The following is a 13,446-nucleotide window of genomic DNA, read 5'->3' on the forward strand; positions in this document are numbered from 1 at the left end:
TATTCTTATCCTCAGTACAGCTCCTACTTTGATTACACATCTTGTCCTGAGACATACACACGAATTCTCTCACAGCCAGTAAAGTCTAAATAAAATTACCACACAGAGCCAGGTATCCACAACAGTAGGACACAGATTTATTCATTAAACATATGCTGGATTATTGATATAAACCTTGGATTAAAAACTGCTACACTGCATCAGATCAAGAGCCTACTCATGGCTCTTTCAGGTAGCTCTGAAAGAGATGCTGTAGGAAATTAAACTGGTTTATCACAATTAAATTTCACAATGAAGCCGCACACGTTACCATCTGTAACATCATCTTTAAAGGTAAGACATGTATCCTGAATGTTACTGACTTCTCAGAAAGACTCGTGAAAAGATTCAATTTCTACTGACCTTTAAAATGCACAAGCTAATGCAACCACAAGTATAAGGTTGTGTATTCCAAGTGAGATCATTTATGTAAATATGCTCTAGGAAGAACAATGCCCTATATGCATTAAAAAAATTGTATCGCACTCTTTGTCATAAAGGATCTCTCTCCATCTACCAAAGATGCTATAAACACGTTATAATAAAGGTTCTTGAGAGCAAAGAGAAAAAAATGAATTTTCTTTTTGCCATTTCTTTTAGAATTTTCTTCAATTCCATTAGTGGATATTTTCTCTTTTCCTTCCAATTCTTTCATTATATTGTATTTTTTGCTTTTTTATTCCCAGAGTAGTAACACATTTCTTTATTACTCCAGAGTTCCTTTAACCCAAGTTAACTTTACTTCTGATTCAAATGAAAAAGGAATTTGAAGACCAAATAAAGAATGCACGTCCTGGATGCTATTAATGTGCAGCACGCACCAAAGGCAAAAAGCAACAAAACAAAACCCTGTAACAACATACACCATGACTTACCTTCTGGCTCACTCTCTGACCCTGAAAGACTGCCATAGCTACTCATTAGTGAGCATAGGGCTGGTGTCACTTCCTTGGGTATCACAGAGCGTTGTGGTTTCTCCTCCTTATCAGACTCTGAAGGGAAAAGAACTCAGATTCAAAACATCTACCACTATAAAAAAGCTGACCATCCCCCACTCCCACATTTGTTAGTGAAAATTAAGTAATTTCTGATCATTTCCTTAATCTTTCCAAAAAACGAATTCTAGGAGGCCAGGAACACTTTCCCCTGGTTTACACATCTTCATGGGCCAAGAAACCATTTGCCCCAGAGGAGACAGTGGGGGGAAAGGAAACTATATAGAGCTCAGTTACTCAGCATGCTTCACAGGTTATACAATCTGAGCATACTCTAAATTAACTTAATTACATAGTCTTTGCTGTTCATTTACAAGTAGTAGGAAGGCCCAAACTTTATTTAACTTCACTGGATTGGGATCACTGCCTCTGAAAATTAAGTTTAGAAATAAATGAAATATTAACATACCTATGCTTTTAACTGTTTTTAAGACTGTTTTTCAGGATCCAAATAATATTCAAAGCATTTCTATAGGCTTAGTCAAACAGTAATGCTGAAATTAATCCACCCAAAGTTTTTTAGAGACAGAGTCTTGCTGTGTCACACAGGTTGGAGTGCAGTGGCATAATCTCGGCTCACCACAACCTCTGCCTGCCAGGCCCAAGCAATCATCTTACCTGAGCCTCCTGAGTAGCTGGGATTACAGGTGTGTGCCACTATGCCCGGCTAATTTTTTGTATTTTTAGTAGAGATGGGGTTTCACCATGTTGGCCAGGCTGGTCTCAAACTCCTGGCCCCAAGTTGATCCACTTGCCTTGGCCTCCCAAAGTGCTGAGATTACTGTGACCAGCCCACCCAAAGTTTTTATTATTTAAAACTTAAATAAACAAGAACTTAAATAAACAAGGCAACCATGAGAATTTACCAAGCATAATACTAAAGTGCCTGCCAAATGTAAAGTGTTTGATCCAGGCCCAGCAAGCCTAGTTGTAGCCCCAGGACACCACCTATTACATTTCTTTTTGGCAGCTCTAACAATCTATTAACTCTATTCTAGACAACCAATAAAAATAAGGCCTCACTGAAGACAATAAGTAATTTGTGTATTTAATTAACCAACTCAACCCAAAACCAAGATAAAATGTTTCAAGACTAAGCATTTAATGTTCACCAAGCCAGTCTAGGGGAAACCAAAGCATGCCAGTAGGAAATGGGAGTATCTTTCTGTGTGAATGTTCAACTGCCACCTTCTGCTGGATGAAGCTAAATCCTCTCTCCTCACTACCCACCATCATACCTATAAAAGTACTCCTTGTCAATTTTAAGCTAAATTACCTTTTCTCCTTGATTAATAAAGGGAAAGGAAAGTATGCAGTTTATGTGAATTACGAGTAGATTAAGCAGAAATCTACCACAGTGTTAGTATGCAGACTTTCCATTCATTGGTTGAATGATGAAAGACCAAACTGTAGCATTTATTTCCAAGACTCAAAGAGAGGTAACAAAAATTACAGTAATAGTTGAATATTATGTTCTTCAAAAGCATGATCTGACCTAATCCTTACGAGGTATGTGATGAGTGATGAAACAAAAATCCAGAGATTTTGAGTACTTTTCCTTAAGACAACTATAAATCAGTTGGGTCAAATTTAAAGCCTGGCTATCTGACTCCAAATCCAAATTGTTATCAGTGAGCTAGAATGCTTCCCACAGACATATAGTCTTCTTAAAATGAAGCCATCCTATCAAAGTGTTTTTATGGTCCACAATAATGCTAACAATGTCTCCCAGCCATAGCTCCATTCCTTTCTTCCCTTTTATAGTAAAACTCTAAACAGTTATTTGATATGCAATCATACCTTGGAGATATTGTGGATTTGGTTCCAGACCACTGGAATCAAGTGAATACAGCAATAAAGCAAGTCACACACATTTTCTGGTTTCTCAGTGCATATAAAAGTTATGTTTACACTACACTGTAGCATATGAAATGTGCAATAGCATTATGTTTTAAAACATAATGCTTGTACCTTAATTTAAAAATATTTCATTGCTAAAAGATGCTAAAACTCATCTGAGACTTCAGGAAGTTGTGATATTTTTGCTGACGGAGGGTCTTGCCTTGATGTTGCTGGCTGCTGACTGATCAGGGTTGTGGTCACTAAAGGCTGGGGTGACTGTGGCAGTCTCTCTGCCTTGACTGCTATTCCTTTAGGTATCGGCCCCACATTTCATTCAGATGTCTTGTTTTTTTTTTTTTTTTTTTTTTTTTTTGAGACGGAGTCTCGCTCTGTCGCCCAGGCTGGAGTGCAGTGGCCGGATCTCAGCTCACTGCAAGCTCCGCCTCCCGGGTTTACGCCATTCTCCTGCCTCAGCCTCCCGAGTAGCTGGGACTACAGGCGCCCGCCACCTCGCCCGGCTAGTTTTTTGTATTTTTTTTTAGTAGAGATAGGGTTTCACCGTGTTAGCCAGGATGGTCTCGATCTCCTGACCTCGTGATCCACCCGTCTCGGCCTCCCAAAGTGCTGGGATTACAGGCTTGAGCCACCGCACCCGGCCTCATTCAGATGTCTTAATGTCACCTTATCAGAGATGCCTTTACTGATCACTTCAGATAAAAGAGCATATCCCCTTCTCTGACCACTATTCTCTATTATTTTACTCAGCTTCACTCATCTTTATAATTCTGTTTTTTGTTTGTTTGTTTGTTTTTGTTTTTTTCAAGATGGAGTTTCACTCTGCTGCCCAGGCTGGAGTGCAGTGCATTCCACCTCCTGAGTTCAAGCGATTCTCCCCTTAGCCACCTGAGTAGCCGGAATTACAGGCACTTGCCACCACGCCGGGCTAATTTTTATAGTTTTAGTAGAGACAGAGTTTCACCATGTTGGCCAGGCTGGTCTCGAACTCCTTACCTCAAGTGATCTGCCCCCCTTGGCCTCCCAAAGTGCTGGGATTACAGGCGTGAGCCACTATGCCCAGCTCCCACATTTTCTGTATTACTTTTATAATCAGAAAATAACAGAAAAAAAAAAAAAAAAAACAAAGGGAAACTGACTCTGGAAAACTATTCCTCACAATCCAATTCATGAAGCAGAGGGCAAGGCTTTAATGTCCTTTCCTTGCTGGCTTCTTTTTCAAACTTTGTATTTTGAAACAATTTTGGATTTATACAAATGTTGCAAAGATAGTACAGAGTCTCCATATACCTTTCATGCAACTTCCCTAATGTTACCATCTTACATAACTAAAGTACCTTATTATAGCTAAGAAGTTAACACTGGTACCACACTAGTATTTAAACTACAGACTGTAATGTAATTTCACCAGCTTTTCCACTAACGTCCTTTTTCTGTTCCAGGATACAATCTGCTATACTACACTGCATTCGGTTGTCATGACTCCTTAATCTTTTCTAAATCTGTGACAGTTTCTCAGTCTTTCCTTGTTTTTTTACGAACTTGACACTTTGAAGATTATTGTCAGGTATTTTTAGAATGTCCCTCAGTTTGGGTCTGTCTGACATTTTTGAAGATTAGACTGAGACTATGGATTTTGGGGAGGAATACCACAGAGATGTGCCCTTCTCATCACATCCCAGGTCCATGATATCAGTAAGACTTGTTACTGGTAATGTTGACTTTGACTGCTTGATGGTCTGCCTGCTTTCTCTACTACAAAGTTACAATTTTTCTCTTTCATTATTATATTTTTTGAAATGAGTTACTAAGTTTAGCTCACACTCCTGGGAAGAAGAATTAAGTTTCAACTCAAGTAAGGAATATTAAAGAATTTTGGACATATGTTAAAACCACGGTAACTAATAATTAATAAATAAATATTTTGGGGGGAGATATTTTGATGCTATAGCAAATATTGTTTCATTTTAACGTTTCACCACTAATTTTACCATTCATCAGTGGATCTTGCCCAAAACAATTATTGGTGCTCTAATGCTGACTTGCTATTTCTCTCATTTCTTCTACATTTAATAATTAGAATTCTTTTGTAAGAAAGATCTGTCCCTCCTCCCCCACATTTATTTATTTATTTAGGCACTGATATCAGTATAGACTCATGGATATTTATTCTATTCTGAGGGTTATAATTTATTATTATTTATTTTGTGGCACCAATTGTTCCAACTTTGGCCCTTGAGAACTCTTTCTAGTATCCTTCTGACATGCCCACACCTTCACATTTTTTGAGTATTTTCTTACTTTCTGGCACTATGAGATTGGCTCTAGGTTCAGTTTATATTTTCCCTGTCCCAACCCCAGAATTAGCCATTTCTCCAAAAGGCTCTGGTTCCTTTACCTGGAGAACAGCATTTGGAAACCACAATTAGAGACCTAGGTGTACTTGTTCCTAAGAGTGTCAAAGCTCACTATACTTGACTTACCCAAAGGGTAAGTTACAAATTCACAAAATAACTCTTTCCCTATGTTTTCTTCTCCACTCAGTTAAATGTTTAAGGGACAAACCACATGTAATAACACTTCGAAAAATACTGTCCTTTTGGCACTATCAGAACATCTTCTACAGTGACTTTTCATCTTAAAAAAAAAAAAAAAAAAAAAAAAACAGTCCCTGGGATCTACCTAGCAGCTCCAATGCAGGCATTTTTAGCACCTATCTGTAAAGACTATGCTGAAGGCATTGTACTGGCTGACAAAATAATACTCAAGAAACTTCATTTTTAAAAAGCTGCTAAAACATCTTTCTAAACTGAAAATACTAGTATAGAGATAGCAGCAATTGATCTGATAAAACCAGACTTCAGCATTTTTATAAAATACGAGCTCAAACAATTTCTCTTACCATTAAAACATTAGCGACACTGTTCTTAGGGTAAATCTCACCTCTCTCTCTCATATATACACATCATGTTCCCACCATCCCAAAAAATAATCTAATGCAATCATCTTAAAAATTATCCTTAGACTATGAGTTTCTGGAAGGCAGGGAGACTCCTTTGAAATCCTTGGCATTATAGTGAATTACAGCGCTGGGTAAGCCAAACGCAGGACCTTATAAATCCCCACCAAAAGGAAAGTAGCAAAATAACATTGCCCTTTGAATATCTTGTCCACTCTAAACACCAGCTGTAAAACTTCCTATCTGGCTTCTTTCTGTAACTTATTTCTTTACTTACTTATCCGTACACCCCGCCCACCAACCCCATCCCACTATTTCCTATTGCCTTTATGGAGCAAAGCACAATAATATGCTCGAGCCCAAGATTTGTAATTAAGTATTCTTTTAAAAATGCTTAAAAGTTTAAAATGTTTAATAATAATAATAATAATAATAATAATGCTTAAATGTTTAAAAGTCACCCTCAAAAATAGGGACTTTGCTTTATAGTCTCCAACTCTCAAAGAAGGCAGTTAACAATGGGTATCCATGACGCCTGATGTGCTGGGCCAGCTTATTTTCTTATTTTAATGCCTACCTTTAAAACAACCTAGGTTATGTGAGTGTGCAGTTAGACTTATGTCCCAGTGTTCTATGACAACAGCTATATTTTAACAAATGACTAATAAGTTGGATTGCCTTTGTCTTGTGGATACTGAGGCACTTCAGTCATAGATGATCAATGCCACCTTACTGACCCGCTTTCTTTCTAGCTCAGACAACTGACTTATTGTTTAAAACTACAGGCCAGGAAAGCCATAAACTTGTTGCATATGTATTTAAACAATGGCAACAAAATGAACTGGATGCTAACTAATGAGATACCAAATCAAACAAAGAAAAAACAATCCTTAAGTTAGGCCAGTCAGCAGAATACACAAGGAAATAAAAAATATGCTAGTAAGGAAATCTAATGACAGACAATAAACCACACTCAAAACTGATAAATTGGGAGACTCCTTTAAATAAAAGGCTTTCCCATCAAAACAACGTCAATTCTCAATTCAAAGTAGCTGCACAATTACTGAGAGTACACATAGCACCAAATACAATAAAGAAAAGGTAAGCCCAGGCAATGATTTTCCAAGCATGATCTGAAATTTTTGAAAATCCTCTAGAACTTGAGTCTTGTTTAAAATGTGAGTGCTGATGTCTGGATTAAGTTCTGAGCCAGAAAAAGGCAAAAAATGGAAGCAATTGGGAGAACTTTATTATTAAAGTGAGCTTAGTGCTAAAAAGTGTCAACTGCCATATGAGAACAGTGGGTCATGTTATCACAATGCTGGCCGCTGGCCTGCCACTGACAACTTGAATAACCAGATTTTAAGGTTGGCTGGTTCTGGCCCAAGGTAAGAGAAGCTGCCTCCAAACAAGTGGAAAACATATTGGAGAGTGGAGAATATTTAGGGCAGCGGTATCCAATCTTTTGGCTTCCCTGGGCCACACTGGAAGATTTGTCTTGGGCCACACATAAAACACACTAACAGCTGATGAGCTTAAAAAAACAAAAATCACACAAAAGAATCTCATATTTTAAGGAAGTTTACAAATTTTTATTGGGCTGCATTCAAAGCCATCCTTGGGGGCATACGGCCTGTGGGCCATGGACAAACCTGACTTAGGACATATGAAAACAGGGGGATGGAGTGTCTGTAGCTATACCTGCAGTGAAAAGTTAAAGAACCTATGGCTTAAAACAACCGTCCCCAGCCTTTTTGGCATGCGGGACCAGTTTTGTGGAAGACAATTTTTCCAAGGACAGAGGGTGCATGGATTGCGGATGGTTTCGGGATGATTCAGCACATTACATTTACTGTGTACTTTATTTCTATTATTATTACATTGTAATATACAATAAAATAATTGTACAATGCACCATAATGTAGAATCAGTGGGAGCCCTGAGCTTGTTTTCCTGCAACTAGACAGTCCCATGTTGGGATGATGGGAGACACTGACAGATAATCAGGCATTGGATTCTCATAAGGAGCACACAACCTAAATCCCTCGTGTGCAGTTCACAACAGGGTTCACACCCCTATGAGAATCTAATGCTGCCACTCATCTGACAGGAGGCGGAGCTCACAGGTAGTAAGGCAGGCAATAGGGAATGGGTGTAAATACAGATGAAGCCATGCTTGCTCACTGCTCCCCGCCTCCCCATCCCCGCTCCCCGCTGGGGTTCCTAATAGGCCAAGGAAGTATACCCCTGGCCTAAAACAGATTTGGAAAATATCAAAGTCCAGAAGAAATCCCAGGTACAAGATAAGGTGAATTTAAATGACAGCTTTCCTACAAAATTAAGCTACCATAATTTGATCATTGGCATTGTGATTTCCTTGGTTATAATACAATATTATAAAAATTAATAAATTTTTAAATATTCAAAATTATAAATTTGTAGCTTATATGGGTAATTTTTATATTCAAGATATATGTTCTCATCTTTGACACTCGAAACAGGCATGTTCCCATCCTTGACCCTCATTATAGGTAAGGGTTTCAACATTTAAACCAAAACAAAATTATTTGAGATCTCTCTTTTTTTTTTTTTTTGAGACCGAGTCTTGCTCTGTCGCCCAGGCTAGAGTGCAATGGTGTGATCTCAGCTCACTGCAACCTCCACCTCGTGGGTTCAAGCGATTCTCCTGCCTCAGCCTCCCAAGTAGCTGGGATTACAAGCATGCGCCATCACGCCCGGCTAATTTTTGTATTTTTAGTAGAGATGGGGTTTCATCATGTTGGCCAGGCTGGTCTCGAACTCCTGACTTCAGCTGATCCACTTGCCTCAGCTTCCCAAAGTGCTGGGATTACAGGCGTGAGCCACCACGCCCGGCCTGAGATCTCTCTTTCAACTGCTTCTCAGAATCCAACTGAGTTATTTCTACCAATAAGGATGAGAGGATTTACCACTGTTTCTCATGTCTAAGGCATCTATTGAGGACTAAGACAAGCTTAAATAGAAGCAAGATACAACCGTCTTTTAGTTGGTGTTTTACTAGATGAGTACATACTGAAATACTTTTTTTTTTAAAAAAAAGGGAAAACAGTATTAACCATCTACCAAAGCTAAGTTAACAAAATGAAGACAACAAAGATTATCCAATATCAGAGTCTTAGTCCTTCAAGTGTTCATTTAGAAAATTGCACAAAGTAAAAGAATTACATAATTTTCAAATTAGTAACTTACTGATTATAATGGTAGTCTTCACATTTGTGTTTTAAGTGTTTTAATGACATAAAAGCTTATATTTGAGTACAGATGGTCTTTTGTCATCAAGGCCACACATTACAAGTCTGAAGAAGCAAGTGATCTTTCTCTAAAATTTTTTGAAAGAAAACAACAACAACAAAAAATCAGTGCCCAAGAGTCAACTCAGCACTGGCTCAAAATACCATCTGCCTTCTTCTTGCTCTCTCTCACATCTCAACTACCTTAGACTCAAACAATATTTTTTTACACAAATTCAGACTTCATATTTAGAGGATGTGCAGTGTACTGGCAGAGTGAGACTCATACGTTCAAATTCTCAATCTGCCACTAATGAGTAGAATGACTCAGGTAAACTATTAGGTTGATGCAAAAGTAACTGCATTTTTTACTATTACTTTCAATGGCATAAGCATACGTAGTCTCTATGTTCCTCATTTCTAAAATGGAAACAATAATGGTATATGTGTAAAAGGTCATCATGAGAAGACTTCATCTATATAAAGCATATAGAACTCAGTAAGTGCCTTATTCAATAAGTGTTAGTTGATATTAACTTATCATTAATGTTTTTACTAAATTTTATCTTCCACTAAGTCTAATGTTCCCTTATGCAATGATCTTTTTCCATCCTAATTCAGTCAGCGAATTAGTTATCCTTTCTCTTCTTGCCATTCCTAAGTTCAAAAACTTGCCATGTGATTATCATAGAAGCCAACATCATCCAAGTTAAACAGGCTACAATCGAATCTACAATGTCAGTAATGTCAGTTCATTCACTAATAATCTTTGGGTATTCCTTTGCAGTACAAAGCATATGAAATTAGATAAAGCATCACAATGTTACTGGAGGAATAGGTAGTATAAATATTTACATATACATTTCATTTTTCAGGAAGAGAAATGGAGTCTCAAAGGCTAAATGATATCTGTATGTGATAGCAGCATTTTAATGCTTTTATTTTTCAACTAATAAGCAAGGTAACTTGCCTTATACATTTTACAGGAAATTCAAGGACAAATATATATAAATATAACCTATGCTCTGAAGAAGAACAGTACTAATCAAACATAATGAATTAGTACTTTTTGCCCAGAGATCATGCTCATGCTCAGTAGCATAAAGTATACTGACTTCCATTAGAATTGTTGCTTTATAGGTAAAGGGAAAATCCACATATTTGAGTAAACTTGAATGTACAGCATTAATCCATTCAAAACAATCTTAAGAAATTTCTAAGGTTACATCATACTAATGAAAATTATCCAGCAACAACAGTCTTTCTCCTATAGCCTCCCTTCCCCATGTACCCACCCAAGACTTAGAAAAGATGTTCTGAAATGACGTTTTAAACAAGATGCTCCTATTAAAAACAAAACAAAAGCATCATTCTGCATTGTTACACATTTGATATTAAACTTTCCACAAACAAGGCTGTGAATAATCAACTTCAGCATCATTGTCTATACACTTATAAATGTTATTTTCCTGTTTAGCTTACCAGAATCACTGTTTATCAAAACACCAAGAGGATCTGCATTTGCCTCAGGTGGACTTTCTGGCTTCAAATCACACAAGTGATTGCCTGATCCAGTGACTGCTCTCTGTCTAGCATTGTCGTTTTTCCATTTGTGATTCTTGCCAGGACTTCTGATCTTTGCCATTTGTGAATGTCTGGACATCCCCTTCATCTTTCTGGAGTAAGAAAATTGCAATTTTTAACATAAAAGGCACTGACCTTCCAAGAAAAAAAAGACTACTAAATACAAAAGAAACTTAGTTGTAAAATTGATCACTTGTAGCCTAGTACATTAAATAGACCAAAATAAAAGAAATTCCAGTGACTTCCAAAGACAGGGAAGCCTATGATAGAACTTTAGAAGGACAGCAACCACAATATACCACACCTTATTGATTCTATGCTGCAAATTTCTACCCATATTGTTATCCTTCTGAAATTGGGCTGCATAGTATCATCATTAAAGGCCAATTTAACTGGCAGCATTCTTTCGTTCTTCTATTGTACACGAAAGTGTTTTTTTTTTTTTGAAACAGTGTCTCGCTCTATCACCAGGCTGGAGTGCAGTGGCATTATCTCAGCTGACTGTCACCTCCACCTCCCAGGTTCAAGCGATTTTCCTGCCTTAGCTTCCCAAGTAGCTGGGATTATAGGCACGTGCCACCACGCCCAGCTAATTTTTGTATTTTTAGTAGAGACAAGGTTTCACCATGTCGGCCAGGATGGTCTCGATCTTCTGACCTCGTGATCTGCCCACCTCTGCCTCACAAAGTGCTGGGGTTACAGATGTGAGCCACCATGCCCAGCTGAAAGTGTTTCTTAGAGTTTATAAAATATGTTCACTCTTGTCTACTCATTTTATTTTCTTTTGAGATGGAGTCTTGCTCTGTCGCCCAGGCTGGAGTGCAACGGCATGATCCTGGCTCACTGCAACTTCCACCTCCCAGTTTCAAGTGATTCTCCTGCCTCAGCCTCCCAAGTAGCTGGGATTATAGGCACCCACCATCAGCCTGGCTAATTTTTGTATTTTTGTAGAGACAAGGTTTCACTGTGTTGGCCAGGATGGTTTCGAACTCCTGACCTCAGGTGATCCACCCACCTCGGCCTCCCACGGTGCTGGAATTACAGGCATGAGGACACCCGCCTTGTCTACTCGTTTTTAAGGAGCTAAAGTTTCTGAAGCATTTACAAATATGCCTTGTTTGACCTTCACGAACCCTCTGAAATAGGTAAGACAGGTACTATTTTCTCTACTTTATAGGCCTATCACAACACATAAGCATAATTGCAATTTCACAGCCAGCTCAAATCAAGTGCCCTCTCAACAGCCACAACTACTTTCGGAAAGAAAGCAAGTATTGGCCAGGTGCGGTGGCTCATGCCTGTAATTTCAGCACTTTGGGAGGCCAAGGTGGGCGGACCACTTGAGCTCAGGAGTTCGAAATTACCTTGGGCAACCTTGTCTCTACTAAAATAAAAAATAAGCTGGGCGTGGTAGCAGGCGCCTGCAGTCCCAGCTTCTCGGGAGGCTAAGGCACGAGAATTGCTTAAACTTGGGACGTGGAAGTCACAGTGAGCCGAGATTGTGCCACTGTACTCCAGCCTGAGCAAAGCAAGACTGTCTCCAGAAAAAAAGAAAAGAAAAAGAAAGCAAGTATTTATGTGAGCATCTTCTAATTTAAACTATGTGTGTGTGTGCAGGGGCGGGAAAGACGGTTAAAAAAGGTTCCTTCATAGTAGACAATAACACAAGGTATTCTTTGGTGGAACTGAGTTTTCACAAAGATAGGTTTTTGACAGTTTGTCATTTATTGGGCAAAATTCATTTTTCATTAATAATGGAGGATGCAGTAAACAGATTAATTAGAAATCTGCATCTAAATCTCAATTTTGTCACTTACAGGCTGTGTCTGCTGCACAAATATTTGCATGCCTAAGCCTGTTTATTCCTTTAAACAGAATGGGAATCATAGGGACATAGAATTAAGATAATATACAGTACTTCACAGTTAGAGCAAGATAACACATTAAGCCTAATGACAGTTTACTATCATAACATTTTTGAAATAATTTGTTAAACCAACATGTTTAATTTATGTATCTGCAAATCTGCAACCCAGAGATTATTAATCCCTTTAGGGTCATAATAACCCTTGGAGAATCTCATTATAAAAATTAATATATAGGTATAGTTCAAATTTTGCAAAATGCCATGGACGAATCTCCAGTGTCCATCCACAGATGTCAGGCTGAGAACCTAACAGTGTCAGTGCAAAGAAAACAGGTCTAGTTTCTGCCTCTGGCTCACTGGCCCCATAAGAATAATGAAGAGATGCCACTTTCCTTGAGCTCCCATTCACAGATACCTTCCCTGTATCTTTTCTCTTATAGCGTCTGACCACAGCTAGCTTGAATGATCATCATTAAGGTATTCACTAATAAGTAATGAGTTAAAAAGATCCTTCACTAATGACATCTATAAGAATTAACTGAGAAAGTAGTGTATCTGTTATTTGCACTCTATTTCACCTTCGAGGGAGTAGTTCTGTTATACCACTTGACAATCATTTGAAAGGAAAAGTTTATTTAATCAACCATCTAAAAATAGTTATAAAAGGTATAACGTAAATAAAAATGTAGATGTACATAAAATGGAGAGATTAAGGAATAAAAAAAGATTCCATCCAAAAGAAGGCAAAAAAGGAACAAAGAACAAATTAAAAACCCAACTATATTAGGAATTACATTAAATGTAAATGAACTAAGCACTAGTTAAAAGGCAAAGATTTTCAGTTTGGATCACTAAGAAGATAAAATTATATAATAT

At 38.0% G+C, this 13,446-nt stretch overlaps 1 protein-coding gene across 1 annotated transcript in view; it reads right to left on the reverse strand.

Moving 5' to 3' along the window:
• The window catches only part of NUFIP1 (nuclear FMR1 interacting protein 1), a 55,558-nt gene that overhangs the window by 9,845 nt on the left and 32,267 nt on the right, over positions 1-13,446 (reverse strand). Inside the window, exons 7-8 of the mRNA XM_015121010.3 lie at positions 10,602-10,795; positions 915-1,031 (exon numbers count right to left, since the gene is read on the reverse strand). Of these exons, the coding sequence (XP_014976496.2) occupies positions 915-1,031; positions 10,602-10,795 (311 nt within the window). The remainder of the gene's footprint in view (positions 1-914; positions 1,032-10,601; positions 10,796-13,446) is intronic.

This window comes from Macaca mulatta, chromosome 17 (genome assembly GCF_049350105.2).
Source record: "Macaca mulatta isolate MMU2019108-1 chromosome 17, T2T-MMU8v2.0, whole genome shotgun sequence".
NCBI lineage: Eukaryota > Metazoa > Chordata > Mammalia > Primates > Cercopithecidae > Macaca > Macaca mulatta.